The following is an 18,765-nucleotide window of genomic DNA, read 5'->3' as shown; positions in this document are numbered from 1 at the left end:
GCACCTAAGACTATCTCCAGCAGGGGTTTTTTTGGGGGGTTTTTGGCTCCAGCAGGGGGTTTTTGGAGGGGTGAATTGGAAAACCGAAATCGGATGGGTGAATTTTTCACCTCCGGTTTTTCTAACCTCATGGGTCCCGCGAATTGTCCTTAGCCCATGCTTGGAGCCATGTGTCAAGGCTTGGTTGGTTGGCCTTTTTTGTTTTATTCCTAATTTTTAAATGATATTTTGGGAGATAAATACTAGGAATTAATTTATAATTTTTATATCAATAATTTTTATTTTTTCACCTCTATAAATAGAGATTAGTCTTGTGTAATTTGGACACCAAAAAAAATCTGAGTTTTCAACACCTTATTCTCCTTCTATTTTTTGTTAGTATAAAAATATTATCAAAAATTAAATTAATAATATATATTATTTATGTAAATATTAAAAAATTATAATTATAAATAAATGAGTTATATTAGTAATAATAATAGTAGTAGTAGTAATATATATGAAATAAGAAAAAGAAATGAATAAATAAGGTGGGGTATATATGTTGGAGTGATGGGGTTATAGTGGGTCCCAAATAAAGTAAAAATCTTTTGAAAAAACTCCTGCTGTAGAGATGATAGAAAATGAAGATTGTTGAATTATGTGGAGGGGGAATAAAGTGATGTGGCAGGAGAGAGAAGGTTAAAATTTCGACTCCTGCTGGAGATAGTCTAACCGTTCCTCCACTCCGGTATAGCCACGTGGCATGACAACAAATTTCTTTTCTCGCATGACGATAAATAAATGAGACCGAATCCTGTTTGTTTAGTCGCATTCACACTTCAAAAAATCCCAATTAGGAACCATCCCGTTCAACGAAATCCAAAGCCGTCCGTTCCTCTAAGCCAACGGTCTGGATCGAGATACTAGAAGCTTCCCTAGGTTAAGAGCCGCTATATAAACGTTATGAGATCTTTCGACTGAGAGCGTGGTTTGCTCGTGCCTCCTCCTCCTCCTTTCAAACTAGGGTTTAAGGTGAGAAAAAAAAAATAGCGCATTTGTCTTTTTGATCTAAAAATTTTGCCGATCTAAAGATTTTCATCCGATTTCGCAGTTCGATCGTCAACTGCTTCAATGGGGAAATCGTACCCAAAGGTCAGCGATGAGTACTTGACGGCCGTGGAGAAGTGCAAGAGGAAGCTCCGTGGATTGATCGCGGAGAAGAACTGCGCTCCTCTGATGCTTCGTATTGCGTAAGATCTCGACGCTCCGATCGATCTGCGATTTTTTCGATAATTTTCGCTTAATTTTTTAAGGTTTTTGTTTGATTTAGGTGGCATTCCGCTGGGACCTACGATGTGAAGTCAAAGACTGGAGGTCCTTTTGGTACGATGAGGCACAAGGCCGAGCTGGATCACGGCGCCAACAACGGGCTCGATATCGCTGTGAGGCTCTTGGAACCGATCAAGGAGCAGTTCCCGATCTTGTCTTATGGTGATTTCTATCAGGTGAAATTTCTATACCTAGATCTAGATCTGCGCTTTTCAGGGGAATATTTGAATATTTTCTGCGATTAATTCGTTCGTGAGCTGTTTGAGGATCGACAATTTAGATTGACGATCGCTGTTATTTGAGCTTATGTATAGAAACTGTGATTATTTGTTTTTACAATAGGATTAGGTTCATGTAGCAGATGTCAAGCAGCTAATGATTAATTTGACTTGTTTATTGTAGGAATTTTCGTCCTCAATTAACTTCGTTTCTAGCCTATAAAAAAAAAATTAGGAAGAGTTTAATTCTCAGGCAACATTGGCTAGTCCTACCTTTTGTGAAATTCTCCATATTGGCATTCATGTGTGCATTATAATTGGAAGACTGGAAAATGAAAGAAGAGACAACATTAGAGGGTTTAGTGGATTGCCAAGCTTGCAGTCGCCTTTAGCAAGGTCTGTATTGCCTGGACTCTGACAATCCGTCCCCTTTGACCTTGTCTCGAGGTCAAAAGAGGAAAGCCTTCTCACCAGTAGCTCTCTCAACTATTATGTTATTACTACAACTTGATTATAGGATCCAAGAGACTAAAGAATTTATAATCTTAAGTGGTTAGCAACCTTCTATTCAAGGTGGCTTCAGTATCTTTAACAATTTCTTCAACATAGCTAGGTGGTTGTACATGGAGGAGAACTCCAGTATCAGTCTGATACATTACATGCACTTTTTGATGGTGTATTGTGTGCCTTCCATGATATTTTACTAACCCTTTCTAGCAATGCAACTCGTGCCCGTAGGATCAAAGACTGGGACGTTTTCTATTCCCTCCTGAAAACTGTATGTCCAATGTCAATCAGCGAACTGTTATTCCCATCATATCTATAGACTTGTGTAAGTTGTCTTTCAAAAATGCCACCAACCAGTGACTTCTTCTTGGACATTATGACCCCCTTAGGATGGACAAATCGAATTACCCTAATGTCTTTAACATGCAAAAAATCTATTGCACTTGTTTAATTAAAGTCTGCTAATTTTCTGCACTAGTCAAGCCTTAAGATATGGGATGGAATGATTTGTTGTGTCTAAGAGGAGTGTTCTGATTATTCACAATAATAGTTACATGGTTCGCGGTATGTAGCGGGTCATCGTACGAATTCGGGTACGCAATTCGAGGCTTAAACGATACGCAAGTTCGATATAGGATACAATGTAATTTTTTTGGGTGCGCTTATAATTTTTCAAAGTGTATAGTAGAAAATTAGAAACTAGAAAACTAATTATGCATTTCAATATTTTTGCATATAAAATACTTCAATACTTTATTTTTTATAGTTTATGAATACATAAAATTTAAACTATTAATATTAGACAACCTCTTAATAATTTTTTTTTATTTTGCAACTTTCTTCCCTTTTAACATCAAGTGCATCTTCTGCTAATTTCGAGTCCAAACAATTCGATCTAACTCCTCCAACTTACATGAAGAGTCCTCCAAGTTATCATTATTGTGATCTATATCTCATCCTTTATATGACCACTTTGTAACTCTAACAAAATCATGACATGAGGCTAATGTTTGAATGGATGAATACTTAGCCGCCCGTCCACTATTCAATCTATTCATTTTCACACTATGTATGTGGGAAAAAGTATTCCAATTTCTCTTAGGGCCCGTTTGGATAATGGAAGTATTGGAAGTAAGAAGTAGGTTATAGAAGTAACTTTCAAAACTATGAAGTAGGAAGTAGTGAAAATAACATTTTTTTTGTTTGTTTTATATATTTTTAGAAGTAATGGAAGTAGAACTTCTTTCTCTTCATTTACTTTTTTGTTTAGATAATATTTGGAAATATTACTAGAAAGTAACTAACACATGTTGCTTCCATAATTTCAAAGTCACGTCACGCTCTTTAATTTGATCTAGCACGTTACAATCAGTTTCATGCCGCTATGACCCCTCACCACTTAAGAGCAAGAAGAATCCTTCAACCACATAGCTTCAAAATAATTGTTTACCTCTCACCTACGATGAGACTCCGGATGATCATAAATTCCTATGAATTTCCAATTTTCCTCCTCCCTCGCTCCTTTGATTGTAACATCAACGTGATATTTAGACAAAGAATTAATAGACAAACTGTTCTCTTCATCCCAAAGAAGAGCTGGCCGACGACCATCACAAATTATTATAAAATAATTATTAAATTTAAGAGCAATTTTATCAATAAAAAGTTGTTAGAAGTAACTAATAAAGAAAATATTAATAAAAAAATATTTATTTCCTAGTTAAATTTTTATTTCATAATTAATATGCATTTTAAATACTTCCGAGCTAATTCTGAGTATTGATGATTGGAAAAATATTTTGGAAGTAAGGATGAGACGTAGACGCCACATAAGCGTTTAAGGAAGTATTGAAAGTAAGTTTTTCAGAGAACCAAACACATTTTTTTGCTTGGAAGTAACAGAAGTAGCATATACTTCTTTTACTTCAGCTACTTTATAATTACTTCCGTTCAAACAAACATGCCCTTAGTTGGAGAGTTACTAATAGGCCGAGACAAAATCTTCTTAGCAACATTAGTTAAAGAAATAGTGATATAGAATTAGTTATTAACTTTGGATAACTTCCACTTACTGAAAGAATGCTTTCAATAATATTATCGAAACATATAAATAAATCCAAGCGCATGTGCATGACAATAGACTTGTAAATCAACTTTGGTCCCCTCCTACTTAGTAAGTGATACGCTACTTTTGAGGAACCAATTTGTGTATCGGAGGGAATTGGTTTGTAAATGTATCTGAATTGGTTTGCATGAACTGTTCAACAGTTCGAGGGGGGTCCAGGGAATCTTCTCTTGGTTGTAGTCTTGAGGACTCCATCTTCTTACTTCTTTATCACTTATCTCCTTGATCAATGATTGTTCACTAAGGATTGAAGCTCTTGCATCTTAATTGAAATTTTGTCCAGTTCACGAGCTTTCTCAACCTTTTTCAGATTGGACTCGTATCTATAAATTCTTTTTGGTATTGGCTTGCAGATCCCGAATTTCATCGTGTTTTTGTGCTAATTGTGAGTGGTTTTTTTAACCTCGGCAAACCATTCCTGTCCTACCTTTTCCAAAGGAAGAGTTCTAAAGATTGTATCCTCACATTTGATGAAGGGAATTTACGTAGATTTTTATTTAGTTGGAGTTTCTTTGGATTATTTTGTGATTCCAACAGGGAAGACTGGCCTTCTATTTTATAGGCTAGTCAAATACTACAAGTTTCTGTTAGATAGAATCAATTTGGTTGTTGAAGCCACAGCCGTTGCAAATGGTTGATTCATGTTTTCTAATGTCATTTTCTATCACCATTATTATATGCTGGATGCCCCCTTTTCAAAATTCATATTTGCCTTACGATCGAATTATTAAAATATGAACTAATAGATGGACTTCCCCCATTCCCTTCACTCAATTATGAAGCTCTTAATGATCATCATTGTCAGTGGACCATCAAGCTCTTTTTAAGCACGGAAATTGAGGACCATTGTGGCTTTAAGAACCTGACTATTAATTATTTTTGTTTTACTTAACCTAATTATTTCTTGGAAGAAAGTCAGCGTTTATACTTTAAATGGTGATCCATTATTAACAAATAGTTATTTGTTTGATACTTTGTATCTTTCTGTTATTTTCGAACAATAATATTTTAGTTGTAAATGTTGACTTTTACTTTTAATTAACCAAAATTTTGTGAATTCAGCTTGCTGGAGTTGTTGCTGTGGAAGTAACAGGTGGACCTGAGGTTCCCTTCCATCCTGGCCGCGAGGTATTTAATCAATTATCTGTGTATTAGCTTAAATATTGCATTTTGATTGTTAGATATGCTTGAATATACATGGAAATAATTATTTGACGTCGAAAACTTATGATTGTGGCAAGTTTTTCTTTAAAGCCGAGAGGCTATTTTTATAAGTCTAAATCACACCCGAGATTTATCTCTTATTTCCTTCTCCCGCTCATTTTGATGCGAATTCTCTTTAAATAGACGGGTGTTCTTCTTTCTATTTGATGAGATTATGTCAAGCAGTTCTTTGGTTCTGAATTATGTCAATTTTTTATTTAGAGGTAGACTGGGCAGCCTATGACACTAAACCTTAGCATGGATTTACACAGATGTCCATAAGAATGTTACTTGAACTTAACGGCAAAGTTGTAATTGCAGATAATGTTCACTTTAGTATTCAAATGCGCGCTAGAAGCTCATTTATTTTACTCCTTGTGGTCATTGAATCATATGTTACCATACCCATCTTTGATTAAGGCACTTTGTAGTTAGGCTTAATGTTCTGGTTGTTATTTCTGTTCTTTGATTGAAATAATAAGCATGAAAATTTGATTACAGGTGCTTATATTAATTTCTTCTTTGTTTGGAAATTTTATATTTTCATGAGTGGATATAGGCACATTGTATTATTGTTTGAACAAGGATCGTCATGGAATCACTCAATCGCATTTTTATTTCGATTTAATCCTTTGTTGGTTGATGCTTTAAGTGGTTAAATGTCTAAAGTTGTTGTTGGGTTATTTGAACAAAAATCATCGTGGAATCTTTCAAATCACTCTTTTTTTTTTCAAAATTAATCATTTGTTGGATTGATGCTTGAAGTGGAGATAAATGCTGAAAATAATGTTGGGTTTATGATTTCCCACATGAGCAGTGTTCAGGTTGCTTATTGCAATATCTAATGCTAGCTTTTATCCCTTTGCACTAGTTACAGTAATGTCTGCTATGTCTGCTGTTGGCTTGTTGTATATCCTCGTATTGATTTTGTTTCATTTATATCCATCAGGACAAGCCCGAGCCCCCTATGGAAGGTCGTCTTCCTGATGCCACCAAAGGTATTGTGTTCTATCACTTGTTAGATCTATGTTTGCTTTTGACATCATGAATGCTATGTAGTCTACTCTATTTCGTTCATGTTGCTGGTTCTCTGTGACTTGACTGGTTCTTAATGCTATTAGTATCATACTTCTATTCATTATTTTCTTTGCCTTTTCATTTGAATTGATCTTTTACACATTTTTTAAAATAACTTGTTTATTTTTTAATGCTATTATCTTCTACATTATCCTTTTACTGATGTATTATTCTGTTTATTGTTTTTGCTTAAAAATGGTAACTTCTTTGCTTGTAGCCATTATGATAAATATGCTAATTTTTAAGACACCTTTTTAGGGCATTTGGATTTGGAATTGAGTATGTATATAAACAGTTCCATGGTATTATTATTAGTATTATTATACTGTTCCGAATTTCTACATACTCTTTGTTCATAATCGGATTAAATTACTGTTTATCATTGTTTTAATTTTTTAAAACTTTTTGTGATCAATTAACATCATTTTGATACATATGCTTTTATTGGCATGTTCTTATGGCTCATTAAATGTATATGGCATGCTGTCTTTGTGATTCATTGAACATCATATGCCATGAAAATGTTGTCTTTGTGATTCATTGAACATCGAATGCCATGTTTCATGTTGGTGTTAAAATATGATGTTGCACACAATATGCCTCTTAGTTTTGTCAACTTACTCACTATGAAGCACAGACACGCATAACATGAAGCCGTGTCGTGTCGTGTCCGTGTCGGACACACGTGTCGAACACACGTATCCTATGTATTTTTTAGGATTTGCCTCGTGTCGGCGTGTCAGATGGCCGTGTCGGATCCGTGTCCGTGCTACATAGCTATTTTTTAGGATTTGCCTCGTGTCGGCGTGTCAGATGGCCGTGTCGGATCCGTGTCCGTGCTACATAGCTTACTCATGATGATACCTAAGCTGCAGACTGTGTTTATACCTTTTAGAATTTCTTATTTTTATTGATGAAGCAGTATAGATTTCTAGCTTAATAATTAAGCATTTGAATGCATATATCAGCTGCCTGAATAAAGATGCCTCGTCTTTCTTCGTATCCTATAAGATAATCTCAATCTCGTGTAGTTGTTGAGGGACAGACCTATTTTTGCCATTCAAAACGTTTTCCGTTGGTACTGAATTTAACTAGGTAATGTCCATCTCGGAAACTTCTAATTTGAAAACAGAATAATTGTTTACCTTTTTTCTTCCTATTTTTGTTATGTCAGGTTGTGATCACCTTAGGACAGTCTTTAGTGAGCAAATGGGTTTGAGCGACCAGGATATTGTTGCTCTGTCTGGAGGTCATACTCTGGTGTGTATGATTAATTGTGTAAATATACATTAAATCTTGGGTTAATTACAAGCTGGTACCTTGAGGTATGGTGTAATTACACCAATGATCTTGGAGTCTGGGTATCTACAAGGGTAACCTAAGTGTATTTACACAGATAACCCTGGAAATTGCTTGTGGTTCGGGTTCCAGGGTCACCTGTGTAATTACAATTACAAATCCAAGGTCATCCGTGTAGATATGCAGACGCAAGGTCACCCATGTAGTTACCCTTTATCTCAGGGTACCAGAATGTAATTAATCATTATTTCTTTGTAAAAGATACACTCATATTTTTCCACTAATTTAACAGGGCAGGTGCCACAAGGAGAGGTCAGGCTTTGAGGGTGCTTGGACTTCAAATCCTCTCATCTTTGACAACTCTTATTTCAAGTCAGATTCCTCTTTCTTATTCTTGCATGTTTTTTGTTTCGCAAGTTTTATTGCGTTGGGGTTTTAATCTTCTATGCTTGTGTATTGTCAATGTTATTGCAACAGGGAGCTTCTGAGTGGGGAGAAGGCCGGCCTTCTTCAGCTGCCGTCCGACAAGGCTCTTCTCTCTGATCCTGGCTTCCGCCCACTTGTTGAGAAATATGCTGCAGTATGTTCCATTCCGAACATCAACGAGAAATGTTACTTCATGCATCGTATTTCTTGTTATTAACAATTTTTTCTCTGGTTTCTTACTTGTAGGACGAGGATGCTTTCTTTGCTGACTATGCCGAGGCTCATATGAAGCTCTCTGAGCTAGGGTATGCAGTGACAAATCATTTACTCAGGATTAAGGGTTTTATCTCGTCACGCTTTTTCTTCTCCGAACTTATCCTTGTTACTTGCTGTGTTGCTAGGTTTGCTGAAGCTTAAGGTAATGAATCCGACATCAGGTGAAGGGTCTTCATGCTTGTTGCTTCTCTCGGCAAATTCTAGGATGTCAGTTTGGGGAATGAAGCAGAATTGGTATCAGAACACTATGTGTAATAATTAAGATCTTATTTTTGCCAGCTAGCCTTCATTCTGTTTTGTTGATACTCTGAAGTCTGTTATTGCCATTATCCTAGGTTACTGCTTATGTTACTAAGTTTAGCTTTTCCCTTTCGTTGCGGCGTCTGATTCTGTTTGCTGGATTATACTGTGCTTGCCCTTTAATAAGTTTAGCTTCCCTTTCATTGCCGGTGTCTGGATCTGTTTGCTGCGAAATACTGTGCTTGCCCTTTGCTACTGGTGTTACCCGTTCATTTTAGACTGGGCAAGTCCTTAGGTCGAAGTAGGGGTCCGTAGACAAGACAAGCTATTCATTACGAAGAAATATTCATTTGATGCTGGTTTGTGTTCTTCAATGAGCTTGGAATAATCATGAGGTAATTAATACCTGTACGTGTTACTCGACTTTTTTGTGATAATACATGGTAACAGACTAATAATGGCCATAAGCATCGGGTCATGATAGTCTAACCCAGTAGGTTGTCACTTTGATGCTCGGCGCAGTACAGAACGTCAAGGAATCTAGTCAGTTCAGGAACAAAGAACCATACGATGAGTCCAACAATGTAGATAAGCTGGGTGATAGGAGGTGGAGCCAGCGGAGGAACCAGGGCCCCCATTTCTAGGTCCGTTGTCGATATTCTCCGAAATTGCGGGGAGAATTGGACGTCGTAATTTATATCCTGAATTTATGATTGAGGCGCATGTTCATTGGTTGAGAACTCGGACAGCCATTTGCAAGCGTATTTCTCTAGTTCTGTTTCAAATTCATGATCAGCGCGGCGATAGCATTCCCTAGCACCGTATTAAAATTTCGGAAGATGCGGTGAGAGTTGCAAGTCACAATTTAATAAAAATTACGGGGTGAAGGTGAGACATACCTCTTCGGTTGTGACATTACTCCTTGCAGAGATTGCTCTTTTCAAGTCATCAGATCAGATTGGATATGCGTCTATTGCTTGTAGGAGAAGCAGAGATGGAGCATTTCATGTGAGTTTTCACTTTTCATGGCTTCCTTAGCTTGATGGTCAAGTTCGCGCTTGCCTATAAATTGGTCGAGGGATGCATCTTTTCTTAAAACACGAGGAGCTGACATGCGTGTTTTTGTTTCGAGGGCCAGTGTGAACGCGTCGACCCGAGGTTTGAGTAACGATGTTCTGATCGAAGCGAAACACTTTGTAGCAGGCGGTTTGGACCTTTCATTGCCTTCCTGTTGCCACTCAGAACTCTTGTGACATGTGAGATGGTTAATTGAATTTGATGGTTGGTGGGCGGCTGATGACTAGCAACAGTGATTGAATTCGTACGTTGGGTGTGTGAAGAACATTTGTTCTCTTTGATTTGGCGTAATGACTCGTCTAACTACGAATCAAAAACTTGTATTATTTTTATATAAAAAAGGATCATACGCTAGCAGGAGAAGCATGCCAAAGATTCCCATGGTTCATTAATTGTTGGCATCTTTGGACTGATGTTCTTCAAGCTGCTCTCTCTCCGTCCCCTTTGTTAATTATTCGTTTGAAGAATGTCTCTAATCTTAAAAAAAAAAAAAAGGATTAGGGGTTTGGAGAAGCTAGCATGGGGATATGTTTAGTAATTTAAAGAGACAAGGAATCATACTGCTTTTTGACTTGGACGGCCAAAGGAGAGCAGCACATGGCTGCCTATATCCATATTTGTTTTGGACTCCTCCTTTGTACATCAGGTGTTCAATCTTTCAATTCACACCAAAAAGCTCAAGCGCTAATGTAGGCATGCATAATGATAATCCCCCTTTTGTCATCTGCCCTCATAAGTTCATGTGTGATCTGCTTGCACCTACAGAACCCTCCTAAATTTTGGGGTATCTCACAAGACCTAGGGGACACTCTTTTTTTATTATTATTAGATAACCGGGCCTACGATCGAATCCTGGATCGTGAAAGCTATATTGCAACCTTCTAACCATCCAGATCATTTGCGATGGACAACACTCTAGCAGTGTTAACGGATCGATAAAAATTTACTTCCTAGCTAGTCAAAATATTAGCGGGGACACCGATGAAAGGAACAATCCACAACTACGATAGCAACGACGACGACGACAAAGTTTACCAGAAGTGCTTGAGGGTCGCGTAAGACATGGACTGTATTCTTCAATTTCATTCTATTATAATCTCCTTCTTAATTGATTATAACCTATTTCTTTTAGAAGTATCTTCAAACTTACGTCTTTGTTTCATTAGCTATATAATAATACATATTATTATTTTTCCGAACCAGCGCTCTAAGAAATCTTTCTAGTATATGTATGACCAAAAGTTACCTTTAATTGATTCTTTTATTTATTTTCTCAATAGAACAATCCGTAATCTATCACAGATACGAGATACGTGTATTTCTTATCCTGTCTTTTAGTATACATCCACGAATAAATTCACGATTCTTTATCACGTTTGCAATTGTTGATCAAAAGCAACCGCCCACGAAACCAAAACAAGCTCGAACACACGCTATGATGACGACCATGTGACGATAAAAAAACGGACCCATCCATCTCTAGCTAATTCTTTCTCCTGATAAGCTGACCTCGTACGTTACACGCAAAAAAAAAACAATTAATTAATTAATTATTAATATTTAATTAGGGCCGTTACTGGGTTTTGGATCCATCCGTCCCTCACGCGCTCCTCGAGACCGCGGTTCGGATCCGTTGTCGGGGTTCTTTGCTTCGACGGAGGGGAGTGTGGGTCCCTGGAGCACATTTGTGGGGCCCCTGCGGAGCACCGACAGAGGAAGAAGATTGGGTGACAGTGGGATTTGTGGGTCCCGCTGTCAGGCGCATATCTGCCGTGCCTGCTTATTATTATTCCTTCCTTGTTCTAGAAATTGGCTTGTTTGTGGGGGCCCAGTTGGTCAGATAATTCTTTGTTTAGTCCTTTCTAGGGTCGATTTTGAAGTGATTAGCAAAACATTTATTATACTTATTAATTTTTTTTTAAAAAAAAATGGGGTTTTGCATATATGTACCCCTTAAATCTTCAGTGCCAACAATTTTTACTCCCAGAATATTTGTTTTTGCAAAATCACCACTAATTTTCTAGCATTGGTTTCCTACCTCCTCCAACTTGACAATATTACCTTCTTTACGTCGCAACGTCAAAACTTTTTATTTTTTAATAATTTCTACTAGACCCGCAATGGTTTTCTTAAAGACTGAACGTGCATGATAGGATTTGAGATTAGTCTTGCAAATATCAATGTTTAGAAATAAATTTTCATGTATGTAGAATTTGAGGGATGTATATGCAGAAACCCCCAAATTAACAAGATTATTGCAGTGGAGACTTGATCAAGTTAATTAGCTCTTGCATCCGATGTTACATTGGTCTCAAATGATTGTATCCTTCTTCCAGATATTTCAAGCGAGATCAAGAATTTTTGTATGTAGAATAGTCAACAATTAGTCCTAAAAACCAATTCAAATTATAGAATTAGCAACAAATAGAAAATGATTTAGAGATGATTGGATCCTAATAAGCATGATTAGCTAGTGAGTCTGAACCACACTTTGACCAAATTACTACTAATTTTAGTTAGTTCACAATAGGCATGATGCATGTTTATTGATCTTTTTCATTTTAGTCGTCTCGCTTACCTCGTGATATCCAAAAATCAAAGTGGGTTTCCGTAAAAAAAAAAAAAAATCACCACCCAAGAACTAAAAAAACATCGATATATAAGATTTAATTAAGATTTTGCCGAAAAGAAGTCTAGACTAATGATATAGATGAACTGTTAGAAACTAGGTAAAGAGTCTCGATAACAAGTAAATTGTCCTATGTTTAATTATCAAGTAAATAATTATAGCAAATATGAAAAATTCAAATCTCATTGTAATCGATTTATATGCTCCATGCTCAGTGATTTTTCTAGGAGTTATAAAGATAAACGTGAGATGAGCTCTAATTAATTTTTCGAGATTTTGGCTCGAGCACGTGCGCGCGCGCGTGCGTGTATGTGAATACGTGGGTGGATTGATCCGAAGGCGATTGGATCGGCGGAACGCTCCGTGTGGAAGGGGCCCACGGAAACGCTGCCGCGCTCACAAAGCGTAGGCGGGCCCCACGACGAGCAGCGGCCCACAGCCCCCTTATGTAAGCCCGCTGTGTGGGCTTTGGCCCTTCCTCGTCGAGCAAACCGAAACGCATCCGACTCCGTCTTGTACGGACAAGAAGCAACTCCTCTCTCTCTCTCTCCACCCTCTTGTTCATTTATTAGAGAGAGAAAGTGAGAAGAGCTCCCAGTTCTCTCTCTACCCTCTCTCTAGCTTTGCTAGCTTGTGTTTGCATGGATGGAAATTTCTAGTCTGCAACAACATCAGGTACTATTAGTACTACTAATTTTTCGTTTTCTACCTGACGTGGGTCTTGATTTTAGTAAACATTAATTAAGGATTTAAGGTTAATTTTCTTCTTAAACTTTTAATTTGATGGAAATTGATGAGATGATTCTTGGCTTTTAAGGGAGAAGTGTACCTCGATTGGTTGATCTCAGTAACCAACTATTATTACGAGGGCCTGGATTTCAGTGGATCGTATTCATCAACTACACTTAATTAATTTCGTTTATGATTAATTTAACTTTCCTAGAATCTCAACAGCACTGTCTTTAGTTGCATTCTTCACAAAAACACTTCTTTAAGCGCGCATTTGGTCAATGTTTTTTTTTTAAATTTCTTAATTATGAGAAATAACAAGGCGTAAGCCTGTAATTAGTGTGTTTCCTTAAAAAAAAAATTTAAGATTTTATTTGACAGAATTCTTCAAATAAAAACAAAGATCGGCCACACGAGGAAATGCTGATTTTTTTTGTATGTGTATTTTCATTCATTTTTATTTCAGTCAAGCTTTAATATTTTCTTTGTAATTTATCAAATTATCATGCATGTAGTATTGCTAAAAATCTCATTTTATTCTCCAGAACTTTTTTCTCTCCATTTTCTTGTAAAAGAGTTATTGCTCTCAGTAGATAATTTCTGTAGCAAGTGCTAATCTCGACTTCAATCGGAAACGTTTGTTTTCCAATATATCAACTGCGGATATCCTAATTTTTGAAGAAATTCCCCAGAATTTTTAATCATATCTAATGATACCGTATCATTAGATTGCGCCTTATTATATGCGTCGACGATTAGAGTTTAATCATATTAATCAATACATATTGATTAATATGTGCATTATTAAAAAATCGTGTTCTACGTACGTAATAGCCAATAATTCGTATAGTAAAGGATCAATTGGTACATTTTTGCATTGATACTTATATTAAACAAAAATATGACTACAATGTTACTTTCCAAAATGACCCAAAGTTTGTTATTTTTACGTTCTCAACGCCCATAGAATCATCGAATATGAGAATTTATACAAGGAATTTCATTGTGAGACCAATTGAGTCCCTTCGATATTCTCTCCTTACGTATTTCTACAGTGTAAATTACATATAATACTCAACATTAGCTCCCTCGACGAATTCAAGAAGGATAAGTACTAATAAACTGAATAGATTTTTCGCACTTCGTCGAAGGATTAATTACATTCCGATAGCCCGAAGCATACGTTGTATGATCACACGGGATACCCTGAAGTTTGCGAATCTACACGAGTAATCCCGACCAGTCTACCAATGAAGTTACATGGGTGACCCCAGAGCCCAAACGAAAAGCAACTCTCGGGGTTACCTGTACTGTTAGTTATTACGATCAGTAACCTCAAAATTAAGACACACAAGCGCATCGGTCATCATCGTGATTATATATACCAATTAACACTACTGGAAAAAAATACTAGTCCGAGGTACCAAATTAACCTGCAGTACATTTTCAGCATTATTCCTGTACGTTTATACATGTAAACCACACGGTAAGCTGACATCTTTCATCGATTACGCTTGTGACAGGCTATGGCTGCCCACCCAGAACCCAACAGCGTCCTCCACCACCCCCAACAAGACCAACGGAAACCCCGTCCTCAGCCGGAGCAGTCCCCGAAATGCCCTCGCTGCGACTCCACCAACACAAAGTTCTGCTACTACAACAACTACAGCCTGTCCCAGCCCCGCTACTTCTGCAAGTCCTGCTGCTGCCGCAAGAACCACAGGAGAAACCCTAACAACCCTAGCTCCTCCGGCAAGCAGATCAGCAGTGTTAATAAGCAAGATGATCAAGAACGGCTCCCGATCCCCGCATTAATGCCTCCTCTCGCGATATTCGACCCCAACGAGCTCTCCTCCTTCAGTATGCTGGCAAACCCTAACCCTAACCCTAACCCTAACCCTAGTAACAATCCAGATGTTGCGGGGTTTCTTGATGTTCTGAGGAACGGGATCAAATACTCGAGCGGGCAGTTTCATGAGTACCGCGGGGATTCATCGGGTGGTGTTAGTGCGGGCCTAATGATGTTCCCTAATTTCGACGGGGGGCTAATTAGTACTGAAACCGCAGCGACCGTAGTTACAACCGCAAGCGGGTCTTTAGATGATAATGTTGGATGTGAGAATAGCATGTGGGATCATGGTCATCATCATCATCATCATCATCACTATCATCATGGCAACTTGGGTGCGCGCGGAGGAGTGGAGTGGGACGCAACAGGGGGCTTCATCATGGCGTGGGATCATCAATAGCTCGCTCATGCATGTAGAGTGTGAGGAGGAGGTCAATGTTGTTCATGTTGTTGTTGTTGTTTCTTAATTTCTGGGTATATGTCTTGAGTCTTTACTTCGAAGAGAAGGGTGTTTGGTGTAGCTGTATTTTCTTGACTTCTGGGATATTGGTTGATATTGACATTTTTTTGTGAGAGGGTGAACATAGATATTCGATAAGCATAGGGTGACATATGAAAATTTGGGATTTCTACGCTCTGTACTGTTATGGTTACGGTGTTTTCCGTCGTCAAAGTACGACTCTTTGCCAGCAACGGACAAGTGTCCCTCTACGTGCACCGCTCAAATCGAATTGACAGTCAGGACCACCAAGAATCCCGACTTAGCCGACTCACCGAGTCGACATCTCCTTTGGTCGACTCGAATGGCGATACTTGTCGGTCCTCTTGTCAAAAACGACTCGCTACGAGCCCACTTGACCAGTTGCTCGACACCTTGTAAGGGTGACTCGAAAGGGGTTACTTCTCGACCAAGGTAAAGGACGACTCAAATCTCGAGCCTCTCCTGCTGACAGCGTGTCGGTGTCACATTAAATGCTTGGCAGACGCTATCATTCCTCTGGCCCTGATAGTCTTCATGACACATCGGACCACGTCGGCATCGTCATGCCCCTAATCACTTCGTATTAAATATCGAGGTGACATCTCCTCCACTCGTTGGTCGACACCTGTAAAGTAGGTGCTGACGTAGCCACCAAGCCATACTCGTTTGCCACCATCCTGTACTCGGCCTAGATTACCATTCTACCCTTTTTCCCACCACTATAAATAGAGGCACTATTCTATATACCAAAGCAAGCAATCTCTGAGAATTCCACCGCACTACACTTTAGAACTCACACAGTTCATCATTTTCCCACTCAAGTCCATCAAGTGACTTGATTGTCGGAGGAACAATGGGGGAACTAGTCCCCATCCTCTCACGAATTGCTATTTGTGCATGTTGAAGCTACTCTACTCAAAATTAGATATGCGAAGAAGTTAGTGGCCCCCTAATCAACCCTACCCCTATTATATTATCTGTTTGATTATTAACATCAACAGGTACTATTTTTTAAATGTTGGGATTGTTGATAGTGTTGCCTTAAGTGGTAGGGAGGTACAAGGAGGGAATGTGGAGTAGAATAGGATGCAATTTTGAGGTGCAATGAAGGATTTTTTTGTGCTTCTAGTTTGGTTGGAGGGGGACTAGTGAAGAAATGTACATGATTTTATTTTTATTTGGTTGGGGGATGGAAATGGTAGGTGAAGTGTGTTAGTCTAAGTGTGTAGACCCAAAGCTGCAATCGAAAAGACGAAGAAAACAGTCAGAAGACTGTGCGGTCGACCGCAGTGTCAGAGCCGGTCGACCGCGTGCACTGCAGGAGACTGAGAAAAAGTTTTCGCTCTGGTCGGTCGACCGGCGTGGCCGCTGCGGTCGACCGCAAATGTGCACAGGACCCTGTAAACAGATTTTTCTCTGGCCGGTCGACCGGCCTTGGCACGGCGGTCGACCGCGAATCGCCCAGACAGTTTCCTGATCTGTTTAGGAATCTGTTTCAACCAGGATTCTATATATACCCCAAACGATTTTAGGGTTTGTACTACATCAAAAAGAGAGCTTTTTGACTGCAAAGAGAGAGAATCTCAGAGAGATTTACCCCTTGTTTGAGAGCTTGTATTTTTCTTCTTCAATTAATAAAAAGATTGTGTGGTGTGGCTCCCGAGGACGTAGGCACGTTGCCGAACTTCGTTAAATCTGTGTGTTCGTCTCTTTTACTATTTTTTACAAGGTTAGATCTTTATTTGTGGTTTATTCCTACTTTCCTACTTTCAACACAAGGTCCGGAAGGGCAAGGGTTCGATTGATTGTTTCGAATTTCCCAAACAACTGGTATCAGAGCTTCGTTCAGCAATTTGTGTGAAAGCCATGGCAGAGGAAAGCAAATCAAAGATTGAGAAGTTCGATGGATCGGATTTCGCCTACTGGAAGTCGCAGATGGAGGACTATCTGTACCAGAAGGACTTGTATCGCCCGCTTCTGGGCAAGGAAAAGGGAAAGAAGACGACGGAGTCAGATGGTGATTGGGAGGTACTGGATAGGAAGGCTCTAGGGCAAATCCGGTTGTCGCTCGCCAAATCAGTAGCCCACAATATTCTGAAGGAGAAGACGACGGTGGGGCTTATGGAAGCGCTCGCGAAGATGTACGAGCAACCGTCGGCAGCAAACAAGGTGCATCTAGTCAAAACTCTTTTCAACCTCAAGATGGCAGAAGGACGGTCCTTCACGATGCACCTCAGCGAGTTCAACACGATTGTTGATCAACTTATCTCCGTGGACATCACGTTCGATGACGAAGTGCAGGCCCTTCTACTACTATCGCAGTTGCCGGATAGTTGGGCAGGTTGTGTGACGGCAATCAGCAATTCGGCGGGGAAAGAGAAGTTGAAGCTGAATGAGGTTGTTAGCATGATTCTATCCGAGGAGGTTAGAAGGAAATCGTCCGAATCAGAAGGTTCAGGTTCAGCCCTAAGTTTCGAGCAGAGAGGCAGAAGCCAGAAGAAAGGGAACCAGAACAGGAATCGGTCGAAATCAGTGAAGAAGAGGCCGAACTCGAAGGTTAGGTCTATCAAAGGGAAGTGTTGGAACTGCGGCCAGGAGGGCCATATGTCTTCGGTCTGTAAAGCACCAAAGAAGGATGCGGGTGAGCAGGAGGCTCATATCGTGCAGGATGCCTTGATCCTTGCTATGGATAGCGATTCTGATTCTTGGGTCATCGACTCAGGAGCTTCTTTCCACGCCACTGCAAATAGGAAACTACTTCAGAACTATGTAGCAGGGGACTTTGGTAAAGTATACTTGGGGGATAATGAACCTTGCAATATTGTTGGAAAGGGCGACGTTCAGATACAGATAAAGGGCTCTAAGTGGAACTTGAAGAACGTGAGACACGTGCCGAAGCTGAAGAGGAATCTTGTTTCGGTGGGACAGCTTGGAGCAGAAGGCTACGTTTCGACATTCACCGGGGATTCGTGGAGGATCTCCAACGGTACGATGGTTGTTGCCAGAGGCAACAAATACGTCACCTTCATCGATGATCACTCGAGGAAGGTGTGGGTTTACTTCATGAAGCACAAGTCAGAGGTGTTCGAGATCTTCAAGAAGTGGAAGGCCATGGTCGAGAACGAGACAGATCTGAAGGTGAAGTGCTTGAGATCAGATAATGGTGGAGAATACGAGCTGGAGGAGTTCAAGAGGTTTTGTGCTACGAATGAGATTCGTTTAGAGAGGACTACTCCAGGGACGCCGCAACAGAACGGCATTACAGAGAGGATGAACAGGACCTTGACAGAGCGTGCGCGGAGCATGCGATTACATGCA

General features: G+C 39.3%; 2 protein-coding genes across 2 annotated transcripts; both read left to right on the top strand.

Annotated features, from left to right (window-relative positions):
• LOC109851292 (L-ascorbate peroxidase 2, cytosolic) lies at positions 858 to 8,815 on the top strand. The gene is made up of 10 exons (XM_020421353.1): positions 858 to 1,014; positions 1,094 to 1,232; positions 1,313 to 1,487; positions 5,224 to 5,289; positions 6,314 to 6,362; positions 7,616 to 7,701; positions 8,033 to 8,112; positions 8,218 to 8,320; positions 8,413 to 8,471; positions 8,568 to 8,815. The coding sequence occupies exons 2-10, from the start codon at positions 1,114 to 1,116 to the stop codon at positions 8,581 to 8,583; spliced, it is 753 nt and encodes a 250-aa protein (XP_020276942.1). The 5' UTR covers positions 858 to 1,014; positions 1,094 to 1,113; the 3' UTR covers positions 8,584 to 8,815.
• Positions 12,878 to 15,539, top strand: LOC109822458 (dof zinc finger protein DOF5.6-like). Its single transcript, XM_020388657.1, has 2 exons — positions 12,878 to 13,063; positions 14,641 to 15,539. The coding sequence occupies exons 1-2, from the start codon at positions 13,034 to 13,036 to the stop codon at positions 15,364 to 15,366; spliced, it is 756 nt and encodes a 251-aa protein (XP_020244246.1). The 5' UTR covers positions 12,878 to 13,033; the 3' UTR covers positions 15,367 to 15,539.

This window comes from Asparagus officinalis, chromosome 8 (genome assembly GCF_001876935.1).
Source record: "Asparagus officinalis chromosome 8, Aspof.V1, whole genome shotgun sequence".
NCBI lineage: Eukaryota > Viridiplantae > Streptophyta > Magnoliopsida > Asparagales > Asparagaceae > Asparagus > Asparagus officinalis.
This window is presented reverse-complemented; position numbering and strand designations above follow the sequence as displayed.